The sequence below is a fragment of the Oncorhynchus mykiss genome, chromosome 17 (genome assembly GCF_013265735.2).
Source record: "Oncorhynchus mykiss isolate Arlee chromosome 17, USDA_OmykA_1.1, whole genome shotgun sequence".
In the NCBI taxonomy this organism is placed as follows: Eukaryota; Metazoa; Chordata; class Actinopteri; order Salmoniformes; family Salmonidae; genus Oncorhynchus; species Oncorhynchus mykiss.
The window spans coordinates 84,573,154-84,599,943 of NC_048581.1; the positions used below are offsets into that span (position 1 = coordinate 84,573,154).

The window sequence follows — 26,790 nt, forward strand, 5'->3', positions numbered from 1 at the left end:
TCAAAACAAAACTACATGACTTATTGGGAAACACAAACACAAGCACAAAGCAAAATGCAGTGCTATCTGGCCCTAAATCGACAGTTCACCGTGGCAAACTATTAGGCTGTGCAACCACTGTACCGCAGCAGAACCTGGCTCCCTGTAGAGGAAAGGCTGTGGAACCACTGCACCACAGCAGAACCTGTCTCCCTGTAGAGGAAAGGCTGTGCAACCACTGCACCACAGCAGAACCTGAGAGAGAGCTGCATTTCCTGACAAAATGTCAAAAATATAAAACAATTAGAGAGTGTCATTTCCCCAAATTTGAAACCCTTATTGAAGGTTTCTAAGACCTCTTTGATGAAGATAGACTACCCATCCTGTTGGGGGAGGACGCAGAGAGCTGTGGGTTGGCAGCGAACTACGTTTTTGCCTGCCATAAGATGAGGGACAGTGTCTGACAGACCAACCAACCTGCATGTTGTCTATGCCATTGTCGTTGTCCATATTTGACCCTTGATTATTGTTGTTACTGATACTGCCCCCGGCAGTACGTATGGCCCCCGGCAGCACTAATGGCCCCTGGCAGCCCTAAAGGTAAACAAAGCACTAGAGATTTTGGCTGCCTTAAGCCTCGCACACGTTGGTCTGACGATCGTTCAGCGCGCCGTGTTTTAGAGACCACCAGCTGTAGACGTCTAACATTTTCCACTCAATTCTACATTTAAAATCGGTACGAACTCGGTTCGAAAATTACATTCAGAGGTGCTAAGTACTCTCGGCCAGCAAACGCCAGCAAATAACCCTTAGAGAGATTGGAACACACACACACACACACACACACACACACACACACACACACACACACACACACACACACACACACACACACACAAACACAAAGACCAGAGTTGCCTGGGGTTTAACTGCTCTCCCCAACAGGAGCAACAAAATGCAGTAATTGCCTTGGCTTCACCTTCACCTGTGGGTTAGCAATAAATTCCCTTAAAACAGGTGAAATGGCTTCTCCCAGCTTGTCTGATGTGAGGTACTGTGCAGTGTGAAGCTTCACATGTTCTACTCGTATAGTTCTATTATGGGTATAGTTGTGTAAAGGAGCTACACTGGGAACGTGTGTGCATCGACAGCCTGTACTGCCTGGGTTTAGGATGGTAAAAAGACCCCTGTTACAAAGGAAATTGAGAAGTATTTCCACTAGTTAAAAGGCAGAAGATGTTCTCTCTATATAGTCTCCTTTCCACTAGTAAAGACAGAAGATGTTGTCTCTATATTGTCTCCTTTCCACTAGTTAAGACAGAGGATGTTCTCTCCATATTGTCTCCTTTCCAATAGTTAAGACAGAGGATGTTCTCTATATATTGTCTCCTTTCCACTAGTAAAGACAGAGGATGTTCTCTCCATTTTGTCTCCTTTCCACTAGTTAAGACAGAGGATGTTCTCTCCATATTGTCTCCTTTCCACTAGTTAAGACAGAGGATGTTCTCTCCTTTCCTCTAGTTAAGACAGAGGATGTTCTCTCCATATTGTCTCCTTTCCACTAGTTAAGACAGAGGATGTTCTCTATATATTGTCTCCTTTCCACTAGTTAAGACAGAGGATGTTCTCCTCATATTGTCTCCTTTCCACTAGTAAAGACAGAGGATGTTCTCTCCATATTGTCTCCTTTCCACTAGTTAAGACAGAGGATGTCCTCTCCATATTGCCTCCTATCCACTAGTTAAGACAGAGGATGTTCTCTCCTTTCCTCTAGTTAATACAGAGGATGTTCTCTCCATATTGTCTCCTTTCCACTAGTTAAGACAGAGGATGTTCTCTATATATTGTCTCCTTTCCACTAGTTAAGACAGAGGATGTTCTCTCCATATTGTCTCCTTTCCACTAGTAAAGACAGAGGATGTTCTCTCCATATTGTCTGCTTTCCACTAGTTAAGACAGAGGATGTTCTCTCCTTTCCTCTAGTAAAGACAGAGGATATTCTCTCCATAATGTCTCCTTTCCACTAGTTAAGACAGAGGATGTCCTCTCCATATTGTCTCCTTTCCACTAGTTAAGACAGAGGATGTTCTCTCCTTTCCTCTAGTAAAAACAGAGGATATTCTCTCCATATTGACTCCTTTTCACTAGTTAAGACAGAGGATGTTCTTTCCATAATGTCTCCGTTCCACTAGTTAAGACAGAGGATGTCCTCTCCATAATGTCTCCTTTCCACTAGTTAAGACAGAGGATGTTCTCTCCTTTCCTCTAGTAAAGACAGAGGATATTCTCTCCATATTGTCTCCTTTCCACTAGTTAAGACAGAGGATGTTCTCTCCATATTGACTCCTTTCCACTAGTTAAGACAGAGGATGTTCTCTCCATATTGTCTCCTTTCCACTAGTTAAGACAGAGGATGTCCTCTCCATATTGTCTCCTTTCCACTAGTTAAGACAGAGGATGTCCTCTCCATATTGACTCCTTTCCACTAGTTAAGACAGAGGATGTCCTCACCATATTGACTCCTTTCCACTAGTAAAGACAGAGGATGTTCTCTCCATATTGTCTCCTTTCCACTAGTTAAGGCAAAGGATGTTCTCTCCATATTTCCTCCTTTCCACTAGTTAAGGCAAAGGATGTTCTCTCCATATTTCCTCCTTTCCACTAGTTAAGGCAAAGGATGTTCTCTCCATATTGCCTCCTTTCCACTAGTAAAGGCAGAGGATGTTCTCTCCATATTGTCTCCTTTCCACTAGTAAAGACAGAGGATGTTCTCTCCATATTGTCTGCTTTCCACTAGTTAAGGCAAAGGATGTTCTCTCCATATTTCCTCCTTTCCACTAGTTAAGGCAAAGGATGTTCTCTCCATGTTTCCTCCTTTCCACTAGTAAAGGCAAAAGAGGTCTCGGCTGGCTGGGGCTTTGTGGATTTAGCAGCTGGTAAATCAGGAGGTGGTGGTAAATCAGGAGGAGGTGGTAAATCAGGAGGAGGTGGTAAATCAGGAGGTGGTGGTAAATCAGGAGGTGGTGGTAAATCAGGAGGAGGTGGTAAATCAGGAGGTGGTGGTAAATCAGGAGGTGGTGGTAAATCAGGAGGAGGTGGTAAATCAGGAGGTGGTGGTAAATCAGGAGGTGGTGGTAAATCAGGAGGAGGTGGTAAATCAGGAGGTGGTGGTAAATCAGGAGGTGGTGGTAAATCAGGAGGTGGTGGTAAATCAGGAGGTGGTAAATCAGGAGGAGGTGGTAAATCAGGAGGAGGTGGTAAATCAGGAGGAGGTGGTAAATCAGGAGGTGGTGGTAAATCAGGAGGTGGTGGTAAATCAGGAGGAGGTGGTAAATCAGGAGGTGGTGGTAAATCAGGAGGTGGTGGTAAATCAGGAGGTGGTGGTAAATCAGGAGGAGGTGGTAAATCAGGAGGAGGTGGTAAATCAGGAGGTGGTAAATCAGGAGGTGGTGGTAAATCAGGAGGAGGTGGTAAATCAGGAGGTGGTAAATCAGGAGGTGGTAAATCAGGAGGAGGTGGTAAATAAGGAGGAGGTGGTAAATCAGGAGGAGGTGGTAAATCAGGAGGTGGTAAATCAGGAGGAGGTGGTAAATCAGGAGGAGGTGGTAAATCAGGAGGTGGTAAATCAGGAGGAGGTGGTAAATCAGGAGGTGGTAAATCAGGAGGTGGTAAATCAGGAAGTGGTAAATCAGGAGGTGGTAAATCAGGAGGAGGTGGTAAATCAGGAGGTGGTAAATCAGGAGGTGGTAAATCAGGACGTGGTAAATCAGGAGGTGGTAAATCAGGAGGAGTTGGTAAATCAGGAGGAGGTAAATCAGGAGGAGGTGGTAAATCAGGAGGTGGTAAATCAGGAGGTGGTAAATCAGGAGGAGGTAAATCAGGAGGAGGTGGTCAATCAGGAGGTGGTAAATCAGGAGGAGGTGGTAAATCAGGAGGTGGTAAATCAGGAGGTGGTAAATCAGGACGTGGTAAATCAGGAGGTGGTAAATCAGGAGGAGTTGGTAAATCAGGAGGAGGTAAATCAGGAGGAGGTGGTAAATCAGGAGGTGGTAAATCAGGAGGTGGTAAATCAGGAGGAGGTAAATCAGGAGGAGGTGGTCAATCAGGAGGTGGTAAATCAGGAGGAGGTGGTAAATCAGGAGGTGGTAAATCAGGAGGTGGTAAATCAGGAGGAGGTGGTAAATCAGGAGGTGGTAAATCATGAGGTGGTAAATCAGGAGGTGGTAAATCAGGAGGAGGTGGTAAATCAGGAGGAGGTGGTAAATCAGGAGGTGGTGGGAAATCAGGAGGAGTTGGTAAATCAGGAGGTGGTGGTAAATCAAGAAGAGGTGGTAAATCAGGAGGTGGTGGTAAATCAGGAAGTGGTGGTAAATCAGGAGGTGGTAAATCAGGAGGTGGTGGTAAATCAGGAGGTGGTAAATCAGGAGGTGGTAAATCAGGAGGAGGTGGTAAATCAGGAGGTGGTAAATCAGGAGGTGGTAAATCAGGAGGAGGTGGTAAATCAGGAGGTGGTAAATCAGGAGGTGGTAAATCAGGAGGAGGTGGTAAATCAGGAGGTGGTGGTAAATCAGGAGGTGGTGGTAAATCAGGAGGAGGTGGTAAATCAGGAGGAGGTGGTAAATCAGGAGGTGGTGGTAAATCAGGAGGAGGTTGTAAATCAGGAGGAGGTTGTAAATCAGGAGGAGGTGGTAAATCAGGAGGAGGTGGTAAATCAGGAGGTGGTGGTAAATCAGGAGGTGGTGGTAAATCAGGAGGTGGTAAATCAGGAGGTGGTAAATCAGGAGGAGGTGGTAAATCAGGGGGTGGTGGTAAATCAGGAGGAGGTGGTAAATCAGGAGGAGGTGGTAAATCAGGAGGTGGTGGTAAATCAGGAGGAGGTGGTAAATCAGGAGGTGGTGGGAAATCAGGAGGAGGTGGTAAATCAGGTAGGTGGTGGTAAATCAGGAGGTGGTGGTAAATCAGGAGGAGGTGGTAAATCAGGAGGTGGTGGTAAATCAGGAGGTGGTGGTAAATCAGGAGGAGGTGGTAAATCAGGAGGTGGTGGGAAATCAGGAGGAGGTGGTAAATCAGGAGGTGGTGGTAAATCAGGAGGTGGTGGTAAATCAGGAGGAGGTGGTAAATCAGGAGGTGGTGGTAAATCAAGAAGAGGTGGTAAATCAGGAGGTGGTGGTAAATCAGGAAGTGGTGGTAAATCAGGAGGTGGTAAATCAGGAGGTGGTGGTAAATCAGGAGGAGGTGGTAAATCAGGAGGTGGTAAATCAGGAGGTGGTAAATCAGGAGGAGGTGGTAAATCAGGAGGTGGTAAATCAGGAGGTGGTAAATCAGGAGGAGGTGGTAAATCAGGAGGTGGTGGTAAATCAGGAGGTGGTGGTAAATCAGGAGGAGGTGGTAAATCAGGAGGAGGTGGTAAATCAGGAGGTGGTGGTAAATCAGGAGGAGGTGTTAAATCAGGAGGAGGTTGTAAATCAGGAGGAGGTGGTAAATCAGGAGGAGGTGGTAAATCAGGAGGTGGTGGTAAATCAGGAGGTGGTAAATCAGGAGGTGGTAAATCAGGAGGAGGTGGTAAATCAGGGGGTGGTGGTAAATCAGGAGGAGGTGGTAAATCAGGAGGAGGTGGTAAATCAGGAGGTGGTGGTAAATCAGGAGGAGGTGGTAAATCAGGAGGTGGTGGGAAATCAGGAGGAGGTGGTAAATCAGGAGGTGGTGGTAAATCAGGAGGTGGTGGTAAATCAGGAGGAGGTGGTAAATCAGGAGGTGGTGGTAAATCAGGAGGTGGTGGTAAATCAGGAGGAGGTGGTAAATCAGGAGGTGGTGGGAAATCAGGAGGAGGTGGTAAATCAGGAGGTGGTGGTAAATCAGGAGGTGGTGGTAAATCAGGAGGAGGTGGTAAATCAGGAGGTGGTGGTAAATCAGGAGGAGGTGGTAAATCAGGAGGTGGTGGTAAATCAGGAGGTGGTGGTAAATCAGGAGGTGGTGGTAAATCAGGAGGTGGTAAATCAGGAGGAGGTGGTAAATCAGGAGGAGGTGGTAAATCAGGAGGAGGTGGTAAATCAGGAGGAGGTTGTAAATCAGGAGGTGGTAAATCAGGAGGAGGTGGTAAATCAGGAGGTGGTGGTAAATCAGGAGGTGGTGGTAAATCAGGAGGTGGTAAATCAGGAGGTGGTAAATCAGGAGGAGGTGGTAAATCAGGGGGTGGTGGTAAATCAGGAGGAGGTGGTAAATCAGGAGGTGGTGGTAAATCAGGAGGTGGTGGTAAATCAGGAGGAGGTGGTAAATCAGGAGGTGGTGGGAAATCAGGAGGAGGTGGTAAATCAGGAGGTGGTGGTAAATCAGGAGGTGGTGGTAAATCAGGAGGTGCTGGTAAATCAGGAGGAGGTGGTAAATCAGGAGGAGGTGGTAAATCAGAACTTGGTTATCCCCTGTGAGATTCTTTATCTCTCTTCTCTCGCGGTTATTTATTTATGGGTAGTTCATTGAGCTTTGAAATATTTTGCTGAAGTTGGTGCAGCATCTCAGTAATTGTGCCAAAGAGATACGACTGTCTGGTGTAGCAGTGCAGTACTGTATATCTGCTATAAGACTGTATTTTACTGACTCATGATTTGTTACTGGACTTGAACCAAAGCCTGCACATCTATCAAAATGATTCACAGCTGTAATTGCTCTAACGTACCAAGTATCAACTCTGGGGTGTGAAGACATACGGAGTCAAGATATCTCTTCCTCCAAGTATCAACTCTGTTTTATGAAGACATACGGAGTCAAGATATCTCTTCAACTAAGTATCAACTCTGCTGTGTGAAGACATACGGAGTCAAGATATCTCTACCGTACCAAGTATCAACTCTGCTGTGTGAAGACATACGGAGTCAAGATATCTCTTCCTCCAAGTATCAACTCTGTTTTATGAAGACATACGGAGTCAAGATATCTCTTCAACTAAGTATCAACTCTGCTGTGTGAAGACATACGGAGTCAAGATATCTCTTCCACTAAGTATCAACTCTGTGGTGTGAAGACATATGGAGTCAAGATATCTCTTCCACTAAGTATCAACTCTGTGGTGTGAAGACATACGGAGTCAAGATATCTCTTCCACTAAGTATCAACTCTGTGGTGTGAAGACATACGGAGTCAAGATATCTCTTCCACTAAGTATCAACTCTGTGGTGTGAAGACATACGGAGTCAAGATATCTCTTCCACTAAGTATCAACTCTGTGGTGTGAAGACATACGGAGTCTGTAGTATGAAGACATACGGAGTCAAGATATCTCTTCCACTAAGTATCAACTCTGCTGTGTGAAGACATACGGAGTCAAGATATCTCTTCCACTAAGTATCAACTCTGCTGTGTGAAGACATACGGAGTCAAGATATCTCTTCCACTAAGTATCAACTCTGCTGTGTGAAGACATACGGAGTCAAGATATCTCTTCAACTAAGTATCAACTCTGCTGTGTGAAGACATACGGAGTCAAGATATCTCTACCGTACCAAGTATCAACTCTGCTGTGTGAAGACATACGGAGTCAAGATATCTCTTCCACTAAGTATCAACTCTGTGGTGTGAAGACATACGGAGTCAAGATATCATTGTTATTTTTTGTTTGTTATATAATTTTTCTTCCACTTGGAAAATGTGGAGTAGGTTGTGTACATTGGTAGGACAAAATTAAATGTAATACATTTTTTGGATTCAATGTTAAGGCAGCAAAATGTGAAGACTGTTTTAGCCATCCAGTATCACAGATTATTGTGAAATATACACTAATTTCTTATTGGAAATTCATGACAGGCACATGAAAAAGTATATATTTTTTGTGTGCAGTACATGATTTTGTATACAGTGCATTTCAGTCCAACCAACCCACACGTTCAAGGGGTGTGTAGACTTATCCACAGCTAGATCGGGAGTAAACCTCCAGGCCCCAAGAGACTGCACTGCAATGAATGATACATCTAATTGATTGGCAGGTATCATGTCAAGTCCTGATGGACTGATTATCAATCATCAATAATTCGTCTATACTTTAACCTGTCAATCAACCACCTACACCTATACTGGAGATGACCCCTGCTTATTATGTAAAACTCCCAGGGATGTGATGTCATTGTGAGTCATGATCAACATAAAGGATTGGATGTGTGTGTGTGTGTGTGTATGTGTGTGTGTGTGTGTGTGTGTGTGTGTGTGTGTGTGTGTGTGCGTGTGTGCGTGCGTGCGTGTGCGTGCATGTGTGTTCTGAGAGTATGTGGGTTTCTCAGTGGGTTCACTCTGACTCATTTGTCTACTGCTTTGGCCTTCCTGACCATCTAATTCCTTTACTCTAGGTCATCACCAATCATCACACTACATCCAGAGAAATACCAGACGCTGAGTCAATGAAACCTGTAAACCAATCAGCAGGGGTCTGGGGTTAATAGACAATCCCTTCGCTTCCAAAGAAGGACGGAACTTTTCTCTGACTATTTCTGCCTGCTCTCTGTCTCTGTGTGGGATGGTAGAGGAGAGGAGAGGAGAGGAGAGGAGAGGAGAGGAGAGGAGAGGAGAGGAGAGGAGAGGGTGGGAGGAGAGGAGAGGAGAGGAGAGGAGAGGAGAGGAGAGGGTGGGAGGAGAGTAGAGAAGAGAGGAGCAGAGAGGAGTGGGAGGAGAAGCCCAGGGTAAACGAGGGAAGTAGAAGGCCAGGGTAAACGAGGGGAGGAGAATGCCATGGTAAACGAGGGGAGTAGAAACTACTTAACAGTGAAACTACTTAGAAGTCTCTCCAGTTAATTCCTACCCAGCTCATTACGCCAACTGTCTGGTGGTGTGTGTGTGTGTGTGTGTGTGTGTGTGTGTGTGTGTGTGTGTGTGTGTGTGTGTGTGTGTGTGTGTGTGTGTGTGTGTGTGTGTGTGTGTGTGTGTGTCGTGGAAAACTGATTGGATTTGAAAAAAAGTAACTAAGGGAATGTAGTCTTTTTTTCCCTCAGACTTTTAACATAAATCCATGTTGATTTCACGTTGAATTCGTGCTAGTTGGCAACTCAAACAAATGTTTAAAAAAAAAATTGTTTTAAGATGTTGAACTGACATCTGTTGTCACGTCTACTCCTGCTCCGCCTCTCTGGTGCTCGTTGTCGCCAAGTTACTCATTATGACGCACACCTGTGACCATCGTTACGCGTACCTGCGCCTCGCGAGACTCTCCTTTCTTCCATCACCTTCCTGATGACCTCCTCTATATCTGCCACTCCGTTTGCTTCTTTCCCCAGCCGTCATGTATTCTGTTCCTGTGTTATATGTCTGTACGCTACTGTTGTTTCTTGTTTTGTTCCATCTTTCATTTATTATTAAATTGACTCCCTGTACTTGCTTCCCGACTCCTAGTGTAGCCGCTACATCTGTGCCCAGTGGAAAAGAGACTTCTCTCTCCTCATTGCTAGACTAATTGGTCCTATCTACTGGTCCCCTGCTGTTCCACTTGGGACACTTGATGGAGTTTGGAGTACAGAAAAGTCTACAGGGAATAACTACTTTACTGGAAGGAAGCCATCACATGGTATTTACAGTGAAACAGTGAGGAGGAGTGGAAAGGGGGCAATTAAGAACCAAGAAATAAACTATTTCCGAAAGCCTGGCAAAATAATGATGGTGAACTGTGGAGGTGATGCTCATCAAGAATTTTCTACTGGCTCACAACGTTTTCGTTCCATTCCCTTGCTTTGTTTTCACCCATGTAGGTCAGCAGGCCTCTCTCTCTGCTCTGAGTGTGTTAAAATGTACTGACACATTGGAACTGACAATGACAGAGACATTGAGAGAGACAGAGACATTGACAGAGACATTGAGAGAGACAGAGACATTGACAGAGACATTGAGAGAGACAGAAATAGTACCCTACTCCCAATGGGGCTGTCTCTAATAGTACCCTACTCCCAATGGGGCTGTCTAAATAGTACCCTAATCTAGTACCCTACTCCCAATGGGGCTGTCTCAATAGTACCCTACTCTAGTACCCTACTCCCAATGGGGCTGTCTCAATAGTACCCTACTTTAGTACCCTACTCCCAATGGGGCTGTCTCTAATAGTACTCTACTCCCAATGGGGCTGTCTCAATAGTACCCTACTCTAGTACCCTATTCCCAATGGGGCTGTCTCAATAGTACCCTACTCTAGTACCCTACTCCCAATGGGGCTGTCTCAATAGTACCCTACTCTAGTACCCTACTCCCAATGGGGCTGTCTCAATAGTACCCTACTCTAGTACCCTACTCCCAATGGGGCTGTCTCAATAGTACCCTACTTTAGTACCCTACTCCCAATGGGGCTGTCTCTAATAGTACTCTACTCCCAATGGGGCTGTCTCAATAGTACCCTACTCTAGTACCCTATTCCCAATGGGGCTGTCTCAATAGTACCCTACTCTAGTACCCTATTCCCAATGGGGCTGTCTCAATAGTACCCTACTCTAGTACCCTACTCCCAATGGGGCTGTCTCAATAGTACCCTACTTTAGTACCCTACTCCCAATGGGGCTGTCTCTAATAGTACTCTACTCCCAATGGGGCTGTCTCAATAGTACCCTACTCTAGTACCCTATTCCCAATGGGGCTGTCTCAATAGTACCCTACTCTAGTACCCTATTCCCAATGGGGCTGTCTCAATAGTACCCTACTCTAGTACCCTATTCCCAATGGGGCTGTCTCAATATTACCCTACTCTAGTACCCTACTCCCAATGGGGCTGTCTCAATAGTACCCTACTCTAGTACCCTACTCCCAATGGGGCTGTCTCAATAGTACCCTACTCTAGTACCCTACTCCCAATGGGGCTGTCTCAATAGTACCCTACTTTAGTACCCTACTCCCAATGGGGCTGTCTCTAATAGTACTCTACTCCCAATGGGGCTGTCTCAATAGTACCCTACTCTAGTACCTTACTCCCAATAGGGCTGTCTCAATAGTACCCTACTCTAGTACCCTACTCCCAATGGGGCTGTCTCAATAGTACCCTACTTTAATACCCTACTCCCAATGGGGCTGTCTCTAATAGTACTCTACTCCCAATGGGGCTGTCTCAATAGTACCCTACTCTAGTACCCTACTCCCAATGGGGCTGTCTCTAATAGAACCCTACTCCCAATGGGTCTGTCTCAATAGGACCCTACTCTAGTACCCTACTCCCAATGGGGCTGTCTCTAATAGTACCCTGCTCCCAATGGGGCTGTCTCTAATAGTACTCTACTCCCAATGGGGCTGTCTCAATAGTACCCTACTCTAGTACCCTATTCCCAATGGGGCTGTCTCAATAGTACCCTACTCTAGTACCCTACTCCCAATGGGGCTGTCTCAATAGTACCCTACTCTAGTACCCTATTCCCAATGGGGCTGTCTCAATAGTACCCTACTCTAGTACCCTACTCCCAATGGGGCTGTCTCAATAGTACCCTACTCTAGTACCCTACTCCCAATGGGGCTGTCTCAATAGTACCCTACTCTAGTACCCTACTCCCAATGGGGCTGTCTCAATAGTACCCTACTTTAGTACCCTACTCCCAATGGGGCTGTCTCTAATAGTACTCTACTCCCAATGGGGCTGTCTCAATAGTACCCTACTCTAGTGCCTTACTCCCAATGGGGCTGTCTCAATAGTACCCTACTCTAGTACCCTACTCCCAATGGGGCTGTCTCAATAGTACCCTACTTTAGTACCCTACTCCCAATGGGGCTGTCTCTAATAGTACTCTACTCCCAATGGGGCTGTCTCAATAGTACCCTACTCTAGTACCCTACTCCCAATGGGGCTGTCTCTAATAGAACCCTACTCCCAATGGGTCTGTCTCAATAGTACCCTACTCTAGTACCCTACTCCCAATGGGGCTGTCTCTAATAGTACCCTGCTCCCAATGGGGCTGTCTCAATAGTACCCTACTCCCAATGGGGCTGTCTGTAATAGTACTCTACTCCCAATGGGTCTGTCTGTAATAGTACTCTGCTCCCAATGGGTCTGTCTGTAATAGTACTCTACTCCCAATGGGTCTGTCTGTAATAGTACTCTACTCCCAATGGGGCTGTCTCTAATAGTACTCTACTCCCAATGGGTCTGTCTGTAATAGTACCCTGCTCCCAATGGGTCTGTCTGTAATAGTACCCTGCTCCCAATGGGTCTGTCTGTAATAGTACTCTACTCCCAATGGGTCTGTCTGTAATAGTACCCTGCTCCCAATGGGTCTGTCTGTAATAGTACCCTGCTCCCAATGGGTCTGTCTGTAATAGTACCCTGCTCCCAATGGGTCTGTCTGTAATAGTACCCTGCTCCCAATGGGTCTGTCTGTAATAGTACCCTGCTCCCAATGGGTCTGTCTGTAATAGTACCCTGCTCCCAATGGGTCTGTCTGTAATAGTACCCTGCTCCCAATGGGTCTGTCTGTAATAGTACCCTGCTCCCAATGGGTCTGTCTGTAATAGTACCCTGCTCCCAATGGGTCTGATTCTGGCTCACTTAAATGGAACATAAATCCCTTTTTACGCACTTTTCTCTCTACGTGTGTTCTGACCTTGAAGTTAAGCAGGAGAACAGCATGCTATTCACCCTCTATGTGTTCTGGGTGGAGATCTAAGAAAGAAGATGTGTCTACAGATCCGCTGTGTTCTGACCTTGACTTCATTCTCTCCTATTTCCACCCCCTTTACGTGGGAGGAAACCCTAAATAAGGGCGAGCGAACCTACCGGGTCCAAGTGGGACAAGCATCTACTTTTTTCCTCCCATAATTGAAATAACAGCATTCTCCATACACTGTGATTTATAAATTGGTAGGAGCTATTGATAAGAGATAGGTAAAAAATGAGTAGTCCATTTGGAGAAGGGGATTGTAAATACACATAGCAACAGATCATTTTTTCCTTGTGCTCCCTGGAGACGAATGTGTAACCAGCCATATGGAAGCAAACTGAAAATCATATCAACATGACATGTCTTGTGGTCCCTTTTCCACAGGGAAGTGGGCTGTAAATAGCAGTGCCGTTATTCAGAAATGTAATTGTGTGCCCTCATAATTTGCGTGGATGATATTTGGAGACCCAAGCTATAGGCTTCCAGAGGGCTGCACTTCTCCATACACTGCCAAGGTGATTCAGGCACTTTACAATGTTGTAATTATATACCTGGGATTTTCATCCTTCTATTTTACCATTTTTATTGTGTTAAATATTAGCCACTATCATATATTTACAACTGTTGCTTTAGTGTTAGTTTTCTTCCATTTGGAGCTTACATGTTGCATCATTCCATTCCGTCTGTGTAGTTGTTCCTGAGGGTCACTAGCATTAGTGGATTATATTAAGATAACGATGTGCAATAATTTGGAACATGTAGCCTATTTGGGAGTGGCAGGTAGCCTAGTGGTTAGAGCGTTGGGCCACTAACCGAAAGGTTGCTGGATCAAATCCCCGAGCTGACAAGTTAAAAATCTGTCTTTCTCCCCCTGAACAAGGCAGTTAACCCACTGTTCCTAGGCTGTCATTGTAAATAAGAATATGTTCTTTAACTGACTTGCCTCGTTAAATAAAATTAAAAAATCATTATGGAACTCAAAGCACACGTAGCAGGTTCAACCTGGAGCACGGTTCACACGACTGGACCGTTGTCAGACAGTTACATAGTAAGGATCAGGACAGATTTACAGGATGATTGTTTAACCCCAGTTAACCCCAGAGACTCCAAAAGTAAAGTATAGTTTTATAGTATTTCAGATTTAATCCAGATTGTATATATCCCTCCTGCTTTCTCCTCCCTCCCTCCCTCCCTCCCTCCCTCCCCCCCCTCCCTCCCTCCCTCCCTCCCTCCCTCCCTCCCTCCCTCCTGCTTTCTCCTCCCTCCCTCCCTCCCTCCCTCCCTCCCTCCCTCCCTCCCTCCCTCCCTCCCTCCCTCCCTCCCTCCTGCTTTCTTCTCCCTCCCTCCCTCCCTCCCTCCCTCCCTGTGGCTAGTGGAGGCTGTATCTAGTGTAGGCTGCACCTAGTGGAGACTGTGGCTAGTGGAGGCTGAATCTAGTGTAGGCTGCACCTAGTGGAGGCTGTGCCTAGTGTAGGCTGCACCTAGTGGAGACTGTGGCTAGTGGAGGCTGTATCTAGTGGAGGCTGTACCTAGTGGAGGCTGTGCCTAGTGTAGGCTGCACCTAGTGGAGACTGTGGCTAGTGGAGGCTGTATCTAGTGTAGGCTGCACCTAGTGTAGACTGTGGCTAGTGGAGGCTGTATCTAGTGTAGGCTGCACCTAGTGGAGACTGTGGCTAGTGGAGGCTGTATCTAGTGTAGGCTGCACCTAGTGGAGACTGTGGCTAGTGGAGGCTGTATCTAGTGTAGGCTGCACCTAGTGGAGACTGTGGCTAGTGGAGGCTGTATCTAGTGTAGGCTGCACCTAGTGTAAGCTGTGCCCAGTGCAGGAAATGTTCTGCTCTGCATTTTTTTTAAACGTTCAAACGGCTCTCCTGGGAAGTCGTGACTTCCGACATACGCCTAGTTTCCTGAATTGGGTCACATTTGATTTGTAGAATAAAGACTTTCCTACCACAGCTTCAAAGACTGTCAAAGATGTAGGGTGTTCCTCATCTTGCTGCCTCCCTGCCTGCTGCCTGCCTCCCTGCTGTCTGCCTCCCTGCTGCCTGCCTGCCTGCGGCCTGCCTGCTGCCTGCCTCCCTGCTGCCTGCCTGCTGCCTGATGGCTGCCTGCGGCCTGCCTGCTGCCTCCCTGCTGCCTGCCTCCCTGCTGCCTGCCTGCTGCCTGATGGCTGCCTGCCTGCCTGCTGCCTGATGGCTGCCTGTCTGCCTGCCTGCCTGCCTGCCTGCCTGCCTGCCTGCTGCCTGATGGCTACCCGCCTGCCTGCCTGCTTGCCCGCCTGCCTGAATGCCTGCTTGAATGCCTGCCTGCCTGCATGCCTGCCTGCCTGCCTGCTGCCTGATGGCTACCTGCCTGCCTGCCTGCCTGCTGCCTGATGGCTACCTGCCTGCCTGCTTGCCTGCCTGCCTGCCTGCCTGCCTGCCTGCCTGCCTGCCTGCCTGCCTGCCTGCCTGCCTGCTTGCCTGCCTCCCTGCGGCCTGCCTGCTGCCTGCCTCCCTGCTGCCTGCCTGCTGCCTGATGGCTACCTGCCTGCCTGCCTGCCTGCTTGCCTGCCTGCCTGCCTGCCTGCTTGCCTGCCTGCCTGATGGCCTGATGCCTGATTGCCTGCTGCCTGATGGCTGCCTGCCTGCCTGCTGCCTGATGGCTGCCTGCCTGCCTGCCTGCTGCCTGCCTGCTTGCTGCCTGATGCCTGCCTGCCAGCCTGCCTGCTTAATACATGTGATGAAGAAAGCTTCTGACATTTGGTCATAAGCAGCACCAAGGGTCCTCAGCCTCAGATAGCTGGGGGACTTATTAGGCTCGCTCAGTGCCTGTGAGAAAATTTAGAATGGAAATATAACATGTTTTTTTTAGTACCTTGGTTGAAAATGTTATGGCTTACTTTCTAATATAAATATACAAAGTACCAGTCAACAGTTGGAACACGCCTGCTCAGACATCAAAGTGTTAAACAAATCAAAATATATTAGCCAATATAAGTAGCCACCCTTTGCCATGATGACAGCTTTGCACACTCTTGGCATTCTCTCAACCAGCTTCATGAGGCAGTCACCTGGGATGCATTTCAATTAACAGGTGTGCCTTGTTCAAAGTTAATTTGTGGAATTTCTTTCCTTCTTAATGTGTCAGTTGTGTGTCAGTCAGTTGTGTTGTGACAATATGGGGAAAGTTTCCTGAAGTGCAGTTGCAAAAAGCATCAAGCGCTATGAAGAAACTCTCTCATGAGGACCGCTACAGGAAAGGAAGACCCAGAGTTACCTCTGCTGCAGAGGATAAGTTTCCAGCCTCAGAAATCCAGCCCCAAATAAATGCTTCACAGAGTTCAAGTAACAGACACTTCTCAACATCAACTGTTCAGAGCAGACTATGTGAATCAGGCCTTCATGGTCGAATTGCTGCAAAGAAACCACTACTAAAGGACACCAAGAAGAAGAAGAGACTTGCCTGGGCCAAGAAACACGACCAATGGACATTAGACTGGTGGAAATCTGTCCTTTAGTCTGATGAGTCCAAATGTTTGATTTTAGGTTCCAACCTTTGTGTCTTTGTGAGATGTAGAGTAGGTGAATGGATGATCTCCGCATGTGTGGTTCCCACCGTAAAGCATAGAGGAGGAGGTGTGATGGTGCTTTACTGGTGACACTGTCAGTGATTTATTTAGAATTTAAGGCACACTTAACCAGCATGGCTACCACAGCATTCTGCAGTGATACACCATCTCATCTGGTTTGGGCGTATCATTTGTTTTTCAACAGGACAATGACCCAAAACACACCTACAGTCTGTGTAAATGTTCTTTGACCAAGAAGGAGAGTGATGGAGTGCTGCATCAGATGACCTGGCCTCCACTATCACCCGACCTCAACCCAATTGAGATGGTTTGGGAAGAGTCGGACCGCAGAGTGAAGGAAAATCAGCCAACAAGTGCTCAGCATATGTGGGAACTCCTTCCAGACTGTTGGAAAAGCATTCCACATGAAGCTGATTGAGAGAATGCCAAGACGGTGCAAAGCTGTCTTCCGCCCAAGTCGGCTCCTCTCCTTGTTCGGGCGGCATTCGGCGGGTCTCTCCTGTATTGTTACGGAACAACGTTATCAAACTTTTACACGTAGATTGACCATGATGAACACCATTCGGTGGTCGACGTCGCCGGCTTTCTAGCCATCGCCACTCCATGTATCCATTTGTTTTATCTCTGATCTCCTGCACCGGACTTCGCTACCAGTACGCACACACCTGACAGTCGTCAAGGCAAAAAGTGGCTCTTTTGAAGAGTATAAAATATATTTTGATTTGTTTAACGCTTTTTTGGTTACTACATGATTCCATATGTGCTACTTCATAGTTTTGATGCCATCACTATTTTTCTACAATGTACAAAATAGTACAAATAAAGAATAACCCTTGAATGAGTAGGTGTGTCCAAACTTTTGACTGGTACTGTATATTGGTCCAATGAGATTATGCATATGTGTAACAAAATATAATATGCACAATAAGATACAATGAGATCATGTATGGCATTTAGATTTGCATGCAGGTGTGTGTGTGTGTGTGTGTGTGTGTGTGTGTGTGTGTGTGTGTGTGTGTGTGTGTGTGTGTGTGTGTGTGTGTGTGTGTGTGTGTGTGTGTGTGTGTGTGTGTGTGTGTGTGTGTGTGTGTGTGTGTGTGTGTGTGTGTGTGTGTGTGTTGTTTACTCTCTGTTTGACCAGGGGGTGTAATGACACTGGAGTGGACGTCTGTTAATTGGTTCACTCGTCAGTGGACAGCCCTCTGTGTGTCTTGAGAGAAGGGGGCTTATTAATGTGATGGATAAGCACAGATGGAGTCGGCAGGGTGGCGTCGGCAGGGTGGAGCCGGCAGGAAGGAGCTGGCAGGGTGGTGCCGGCAGGAAGGAGCTGGTAGGGTGGAGCCAGCAGGAAGGAGCGGGCAGGGTGGTGCCGGCAGGAAGGAGCTGGCAGGGTGGAGCCGGCGGGCTGGAGCTGCCAGGGTGGAGCCGGCAGGATGGAACAAACTGGAGCTGCCAGGGTGGAGCCAGCAGGGTGGAGTTGCCAGGGTGGAGCCAGCAGGGTGGAGCTGCCAGGGTGAAGCTGCCAGGGTGGAGCTGCCAGGGTGGAGCAAGCAGGGTGGAGCTGCCAGGGTGGAGCTGCCAGGGTGGAGCTGCTAGGGTGGAGCTGCCAGGTTGAAGCTGCCAGGGTGGAGCTGCCAGGGTGGAGCCAGCAGGGTGGAGCTGCCAGGGTGGAGCCAGCAGGGTGGAGCTGCTAGGGTGGAGCCAGCAGGGTGGAGCTGCCAGGGTGGAGCTGCCAGGGTGGAGCTGCTAGGGTGGAGCTGCTAGGGTGGAGCTGCCAGGGTGGAGCCAGCAGGGTGGAGCTGCCAGGGTGGAGCTGCTAGGGTGGAGCTGCCAGGGTGGTTGTATATATATGCAAGCACATACATTTGCAACATTTGCAACACACACAGACTCTCTCTCTCTTTTACATACACACACTAACTCTCTCTCTCTTTTACACGCACACACACACACTGACGCTCTCTCTCTTTTACACGCACACACACACACACACACACACTCTCCAGCACGCACACTCTGTTTCACCCTCCATTTTGATTTTGCAATTGCATTTTTACAGCGTGGCCCTCTGCTTGCAAAATACCTCCTTTAATATCAGTCTTCAAACCCTTTCCCTGTCTGTTCCCAGAGCTTTGAGGCTGTGTGCTTCCCTTTCACTGCAGTCAGATTAACACAGTGTTTTTTTGGTTGTCTAAAACAAATCTTCTTTGAAACAAAACTATACACCTCACACACATGGTCTTAAAAAAATAAGACATCTGTACCATGTCAGATATAGAGTTTAAATGTGTTCCATTTTCAGTTTCCATCCCAATATTACACTTTATGTACATCACAGAAGACTTTATGTACATCACAGAAGACGTTATGTACATCACAGAAGACTTTATGTACATCACAGAAGACTTTATGTACATCACAGAAGACTTTATGTACATCACAGAAGACTTTATGTACATCACAGAATACTGAACAAAACCGTTTGACATAGAAACACTGGATTGTCAGCGTTAAACAAAAATATGTTTATTAATTCTGAAATTATAAAAAAAAATATTAACAACATTCCACCCATTAGGCCACAAGAGGGTGCTTTGTTCATTCTACTGCAGGAAATGGCTGGGTGTAGTACACATGCAGAGGAAATGACATGGCCGTGCCGCTTTCTCTGTTCTGAGTTTTTTTAATGCGATGTGGTGGGAACACTCCTCTTCAGGGGTCCTGGCTTTGCTTCAGTGGGGAGAGCCGCTTCCTTCCACATCGTATCTTGAAGGATTTAAAGAGCTATTTTTATTGCTTTGGGTTTTTGGGTAGACTGTGGGTTTCGCTTGGTTTGATGAAACACCTCGGGTTCTCAACATCATGGAAAAACAGCCTTCTACCCACAACCTGCTTGAGAGAAACACAGACAGATACACACACACACACACACACACACACACACACACACACACACACACACACACACACACACGCATATACACACACACACCTACACACACACACACACACAGATACACACACACACACATATACACACACACACCTACACACACATATACACCTACAGTTGAAGTCTGAAGTTTACATACACCTTAGCCAAAAGCATTTAAACTCAGTTTTTCACAATTCCTGACATTTAATCCTAGTAAAAATCCCCTATATTAGGTCAGTTAGGGTCACCACCTTATTTTAAGAATGTGAAATGTCAGAATAATAGTGGAGAGAATGATTTATTTCAGCTTTTATTTCATTAATCACATTCCCAGTGGGTCAGAAGTTTACATACACTCAATTAGTATTTGGTAGCATTGCCTTTAAATTGTTTAACTTGAGTCAAACGTTTGGGGTAGCCTTCCACAAGCTTCCCACAATAAGTTGGGTGAATTTTGGCCCATTCCTCCTGACAGAGCTGGTGTAACTGAGTCAGGTTTGTAGGCCCCCTTGCTCACACACGCTTTTTCAGTTCTGCCCACACATTTTCTATAGGATTGAGGTCATGGCTTTGTGATGGCCACTCCAATACCTTGACTTTGTTGTCCTTAAGCCATTTTGCCACAACTTTGGAATTATGCTTGGTGTCATTGTCCATTTGGAAGACCCATTTGTGACCAAACTTTAACTTCCTGACTGATGTCTTGAGATGTTGCTTCAATATATCCACATAATTTTCCTCCTCATGAAGCCATCTATTTTGTGAAGTGCGCCAGTCCCTCCGGCAGCAAAGCACCCCCACAACATGATGCTGCCACCCCCGTGCTTCACGGTTGGGATGGTGTTCTTGGGCTTGCAAGCCTCCCCCTTTTTCCTCCAAACACGACAGTCATTATGGCCAAACAGTTCTATTTTTGTTTCATCAGACCAGAGGACATTTCTCCAAAAAGTACGTCCTTTGTCCCCATGTGCAGTTGCAAACCGTAGTCTGGCTTTTTTATGGCGGTTTTGGAGCAGTGACTTCTTCCTTGCTGAGCGGCCTTTCAGGTTATGTCGATACAGGACTCGTTTTACTGTGGATATAGACACTTTTGTACCTGTTTCCTCCAGCATCTTCACAAGGTCCTTTGCTGTTGTTCTGGGATTGATTTGCACTTTTTGCACCAAAGTACGTTCATCTCTAAAAGACAGAACGCGTCTCCTTCCTGAGCGGTATGACGGCTGCATGGTCCCATGGTGTTTATACTTGCACACTATTGTTTGTACAGATGAACGTGGTACCTTCAGGCATTTGGAAATTTCTCCCAAGGATGAACCAGACTTGTGGAGTCTACAAAAGGTCTTGGCTAATTTCTTTTAATTTTCCCATGATGTCCAGCAAGGAGGCACTGAGTTTGAAGGTAGGCCTTGGAATTCATTCATAGGTACACATCCAGTTGACTCAAATTATGTCAATTAGCCTATCAGGAGCTTCTAACGTCATGACATAATTTTCTGGAATTTTCCAAGCTGTTTAAAGGCACAGTCAACTTAGTGTATGTAAACTTCTGATCCACTGGAATTGTGATATAATGAATTATAAGTGAAATAATCTGTCTGTAAACAATTGTTGGAAAAATGACTTGTGTCATGCACAAAGTAGATGTCCTAAAGGCCATACAAAGGACCATACAGTAACCATACAATGTACTGTCCCTCAGCACCTAAATAGTTCAGACCCTCATGACCCAGCCTGACACCCTGTTCAGACCCTCATGACCCAGCCTGAGAGAGAGAGAGAGAGAAAGGAGAGGGAGATAGATATAAAAAGGATGAAAGAGACAGAGAGAGGAAGGAAGGAAGGAAGGAAGGAAGGAAGGAAGGAAGGAAGGAAGGAAGGAAGGAAGGAAGGAAGGAAGGAAGGAAGGAAGGAAGGTTTCTTGGAGTTTCAGTGGCCTTTGAATGTTTTCTCTGAGCTTTCTCTGGAACTGTAGGTGATGCAACCATCCGATAGTGGGAGAGGAGCATTAAAAGGACTGTGGGAGAGGAGGAGTTTGAGGAGGGTGGGAGAGGAGAAGTTTGAGGAGGGTGGGAGAGGAGAAGTTTGAGAAGGGTGGGAGAGGAGGAGTTTGAGGAGAGTGGGAGAGGAGGAGTTTGAGGAGGGTGGGAGAGGAGAAGTTTGAGAAGGGTGGGAGAGGAGGAGTTTGAGGAGAGTGGGAGAGGAGGAATTTGAGGAGGGTGGGAGAGGACGGGGTTTGAGGAGGGTGGGAGAGGAGAAGTTTGAGAAGGGTGGGAGAGGACGGGGTTTGAGGAGGGTGGGAGAGGAGGAGTTTGAGGAGGGTGGGAGAGGAGGAGTTTGAGGAGGGTGGGAGAGGAGGAGTTTGAGGAGGGTGGGAGAGGAGGAGTTTGAGGAAGGTGGGAGATGAGGAGTTTGAGGATGGTGTGTTTGGGAGAGAACTATCTGTGAATCTGAGATGTCTGTCTACCAACGATCCACAATGACATAGTGTACTCTGTTCTCTCAACCTAGATGCTCTTAGGCCAGTGGCCAATGTAAAATACACTCTAAATAAAAGATCAAAGAGGGTAATGGATGGAGTCCCACATTCCTCTTCAATCAGACCTCAACCCTCAGCCTTAACGCTCTTATTCTAAATCTGTAAACATTGAACAATTGATTAAGATCCTGAAGATGCCATCGATGTGAACCGCAACAAGATTTTTTATTATTGACGGGTGAACACACGTACGTGAGTGAGTGAGTGAGTGAGTGAGTGAGTGAGTGAGTGAGTGAGTGAGAGAGAGATAGAAAGAGAGAGAGAGATAGAAAGAGAGAGAGAGTGAGAGAGAGATGGCTAGATGGCGGAATAGAGAAAGAGAGAGGTGGAGACACCCAAGGTGAGGCAAGGTTAGCTGAATACCTCTTTGGGATTTGCACTAAATGAATAAATACATCCATTCCCTGATTTGTTCTTCTTATTGAGTGGCCTGACAGCGTAGCAGTGAGGAGATCCTAGTGGACCTCTGATCTCCAGCACCATTCCGGCCTCTTACTGGAATTTCTGCTCCACCATCTCATCTGGTCGCTGAAACTAGCTCTTAAATGATTCAAGGCTGTTACTCAGTCAGTCTAATCCTTACGGTCCAGAGGGAGGGAGGAGAGTGGGAGGCAGGTAGAGGAAGGACGGGAGGAAGGGAAGGGGGATGGGAGAAAGAGAGAGGAGGAAGAGGATGGCGATTGCTGGGGTATAAGTTGAGAGAAAGAGAGAAAAACAAAGAATGTTGGGGAAAAGGGCAAGACGCATGTTCACACCACCCTGCCGGCTCCATCTGTGCTCATCCATCACATTAATAAGCCCCCTTCTCTCAAAACACACAGAGGGCTGTCCACTGACGAGTGAACCAATTAACAGACGTCCACTCCAGTGTCATTGCACCCCCTGGTCAAACAAAGAGTAGACAACACCACACACACATCACACACACAGACACACACACACACACACACACACACACAGAGAGAGAGAGACAGAGACAGAGACAGAGACAGAGAGAGAGAGAGAGAGAGACAGAGAGACAGAGAGAGACAGAGAGAGCGAGAAAGAGAGAGAGAGACAGAGAGACAGAGAGAGAGAGAGAGAGAGAGAGACAGAGAGACAGAGAGAGACAGAGAGACAGAGAGAGACAGAGAGACAGAGAGAGACAGAGAGACAGAGAGACAGAGAGAGAGAGTGAGAGAGAGAGAGAGAGAGAGAGAGAGAGAGAGAGAGAGAGAGAGAGAGAGAGATGGTGGAAGAGGTAAAGAGAGAGGTGGAGAGGTGGAGGAAGAGAGAAAGAGATAAGTGGGGAGATGGAGGAAGAGAGAAAGAGGGGAGGATACGTAGATGAGAGAGATGTATATTCAGCATCATGGACAGCATCTGTCAACCCTGTGCTCTGGATGGTTTCAGAACCATGGACAGCATCTGTCAACCCTGTGCTCTGAGTGGTTTCAGAACCATGGACAGCATCTGTCAACCCTGTGCTCTGGATGGTTTCACAACCATGGACAGCATCTGTCAACCCTGTGCTCTGGGTGGTTTCAGAACCATGGACAGCATCTGTCAACCCTGTGCTCTGGATGGTTTCAGAACCATGGACAGCATCTGTCAACCCTGTGCTCTGGGTGGTTTCAGAACCATGGACAGCATCTGTCAACCCTGTTCTCTGGATGGTTTCAGAACCATGGACAGCATCTGTCAACCCTGTGCTCTGGATGGTTTCACAACCATGGACAGAATCTGTCAACCCTGTGCTCTGGATGGTTTCAGAACCATGGACAGCATCTGTCAACCCTGTGCTCTGGGTGGTTTCAGAACCATGGACAGCATCTGTCAACCCTGTGCTCTGGATGGTTTCAGAACCATGGACAGCATCTGTCAACCCTGTGCTCTGGATGGTTTCAGAACCATGGACAGAATCTGTCAACCCTGTGCTCTGGATGGTTTCAGAGAACCATGGACAGCATCTGTCAACCCTGTGCGCTGGATGGTTTCAGAACCATGGACAGAATCTGTCAACCCTGTGCTCAGGATGGTTTCACAACCATGGACAGCATCTGTCAACCCTGTGCTCTGGATGGTTTCAGAACCATGGACAGCATCTGTCAACCCTGTGCTCTGGATGGTTTCAGAGAACCATGGACAGCATCTGTCAGCCCTGTGCGCTGGATGGTTTCAGAACCATGGACAGAATCTGTCAACCCTGTGCTCAGGATGGTTTCACAACCATGGACAGCATCTGTCAACCCTGTGCTTTGGATGGTTTCAGAACCATGGACAGCATCTGTCAACCCTGTGCTCTGGATGGTTTCAGAACCATGGACAGTGACAGAGAGTTGCATGCCGTTTCTGTCACACTCAATCAGAACAATGTGTCTCGTTGTGATCTGAAAACCAGGTGTGTTCCCTAGCTTGCCAACCGGTGACATTTCATGATCAAGTGAGCGTCAACACATCCTGACACTCTGGTCCTGGAGGACTGGAACTCGGCATCTCTGTTGTACAGATGCTTCACCCGTCCCTGGCTAAACTTAACCATGTGTTATCCTCTCTCTTCTGTCTCTGTTTTCTACAGCGGTATAGCTGGGAAGAAATGTGGCACCATCATTCTGTCTGTAGAGGAGCTGGGTAACTGCAGAGTAAGTAGACCAACTAGTAACTTCTGGTATTACCATCACTATACTGTAGACCAGGGGGGTCGAACTCATTTCATGGAGGACCTAGAGTCTGCTGGTTTTAGGATTGAGACCTAGGCAACCAGGTGAGGGTAGTTCCTCACTAATTAGTGACCTTAATTAATCCATCAAGTACGAGGAAGGAGCAACAACCTTCAGACACTTCAGATACTAGGTCCTCCATGGAATGGGTTTGACACGTGCTGCATCTGTGTTTTTATTTATTATGGCTCACTATTAGCATTACTCTTCATAACGGAATTCACAACACACTAAGTGTGTGCCCTCAGGCCCCCGACTCCACTACCACATATCTACAACACAAAATCCATGTGTACGTGTGTTTATAGTGTGTATATTATCATGTGTGTCTATGCATGTGTCTGTGCCTATGTTTGTGTTGCTTCACCTTCTCCGCTGTTCCATAAGGTGTATTTTTATCAGTTTCGTAAATATAATTTTTGTGCTTGCATGAGTTACTTGATGTGGAATAGAGTTCCATTCGTCTCCCATAGTCTGTTCTGGACTTAGGGACTGTGAAGAGACGTCTGGTGGCATGTCTTGTGAGGTATGCATGGGTGTCTGAGCTGTGTGCCAGTAGTTTAGACAGACAGCTCGGTACTCTCACAAATATACAGTACCAGTCAAAAGTTTGGACACACCTACTCATTCAAGGGTATTTATTTATTTTTACATCGTAGAATAATAGTGAAGACATCAAACCTATGAAATAAGACATATGGAATCATGTAGCAACCAAAAAAGAGTTAAACAAATCAAAATATATTTTAGATTTTAGATTCTTCAAAGTAGCCACGCTTTTCCTTGATGACAGCTTTGCACACTCTTGGGATTCTCTCAACCAGCTTCACCTGGAATGCTTTTCCAACACTCTTGAAGGAGTTCCCACATATGCTGATTTTGGAAGCCAGGTCACCTGATGCAGCAATCAATCACTCTCCTTCTTGGTCAAATAGCCCTTAGACACCCTGAAGGTGTTTTGGGTCATTGTCCACTAAGTGCAAACCAGATTGGATGGAATATCGCTGCAGAATACTGTGGTAGCCGTGCTGGTTAAGTGTGCCTTGAATTGTAAATAAATCACTGACAGTGTCATCAGCAAAGCACCCCCACACCATCACACCTCCTCCATGATTCACCATGGGAGTCACACATGCTGAGATCATCCGTTCACCTACTCTGTGTCTCACAAAGACACGGGGGTTGGAACCCAAAATATCAAATTAGGACTCATCAGACCAAAGGACAGATTTCCACCAGTGTAATGTCCATTGCTCATGTTTCTTGGCCCAGGCAAGTCTCTTCTTCTTATTAGTGTCCTTTAGTAGTAGTTTCTTTGCAGCAATTCAACCATGAAGGCCTGATTTACGCAGTCTCCTCTTAACAGTTGATGTTGGGATATGTATGTTACTTGAACTCTGTGAAGCATTTATTTGGGGTGCAATTTCTGAGGCTGGTAACTCTAATGAACTTATCCTCTGCAGCAGAGGTAACTCTGTGTCTTCCTTTCCTGTGGTGGCTCTCATGAGAGCCAGTTTCTTCGTAGCGCTTGATGGTTTTTGCAACTGCACTTGAAAAAAATTCAAAGTTCTTGAAATGTTCCATATTGACTGACCTTCATGTCTTAAAGTAATGATGAACTGTCATTTCTCTTTGCTTATTTGAGCTGTTCTTGACATAATATGGACTTGGTCTTTTAGAAAATAGGGCTATCTTCTGTATACCACCCCTACCTTGTCATAACACAACTGGCTTGGCTCAAACACATTAAGAAGGAAAGAAATTCCACAAATGAACTTTGAACAAGGCACACCTGTTAATTGAAATGCATCCCAGGTGACTGCTAAGAGTGTGCAAAGCTGTCATCAAGGCAACGGGTGAAGAATCTGTTTGAAGAATCTCAAATACAAAATATAATGTGGATTATTTAACACTTTTGGTGACAACATGATTCTATATGTGACTCACCACCTGGATTCGGTCTTATGTAGCAGAACTGTGAAAACATGTGAAATGGTGTTACTTATGTTGGATAAAAGTAGAGACTCAAAGCTTCAAAATATCATACCTTTCATTTGAGGAACAATGGGAAAGTAATTCTGCTATGAAAGTTGATCAACTTGTAAACTCACTTTTGAGAAAATCACCTTTGAATGTTTTGGTATCTAGTGAAGAGATCTTTGTCTACACCCATTCAGCATCGTTCACACCCTCTTAAGCTTTAGCCCCACCCATCTCGTTCCGCTCTCACACTTGACGCTCTGGCCGATGATTTGTTTAGATCTAGATTTGTTTACCAATGTGGCTTGCTAATGCTAGAATTTCTTACCTGTGTACAGCATCATGCATGATGGACGTGTCAACCTGTCAGAAATGCCATACCACGGTTGCCCTTAGTTTGAAGATGTAATCAAGAGACAGGTGTTTTCTCCATATCTTTAGCTATCATACTATAATTCCACTGATTTCAAAACTTGATCCTTCAGAAAGTGGAG

At 46.4% G+C, this 26,790-nt stretch overlaps 1 protein-coding gene across 1 annotated transcript in view; it reads left to right on the forward strand.

Moving 5' to 3' along the window:
* LOC110493280 (copine-5) overlaps positions 1-26,790 on the forward strand; it is a 305,250-nt gene that overhangs the window by 193,365 nt on the left and 85,095 nt on the right. Inside the window, exon 8 of the mRNA XM_036950811.1 lies at positions 24,175-24,238. Within this exon, the coding sequence (XP_036806706.1) occupies positions 24,175-24,238 (64 nt within the window). The remainder of the gene's footprint in view (positions 1-24,174; positions 24,239-26,790) is intronic.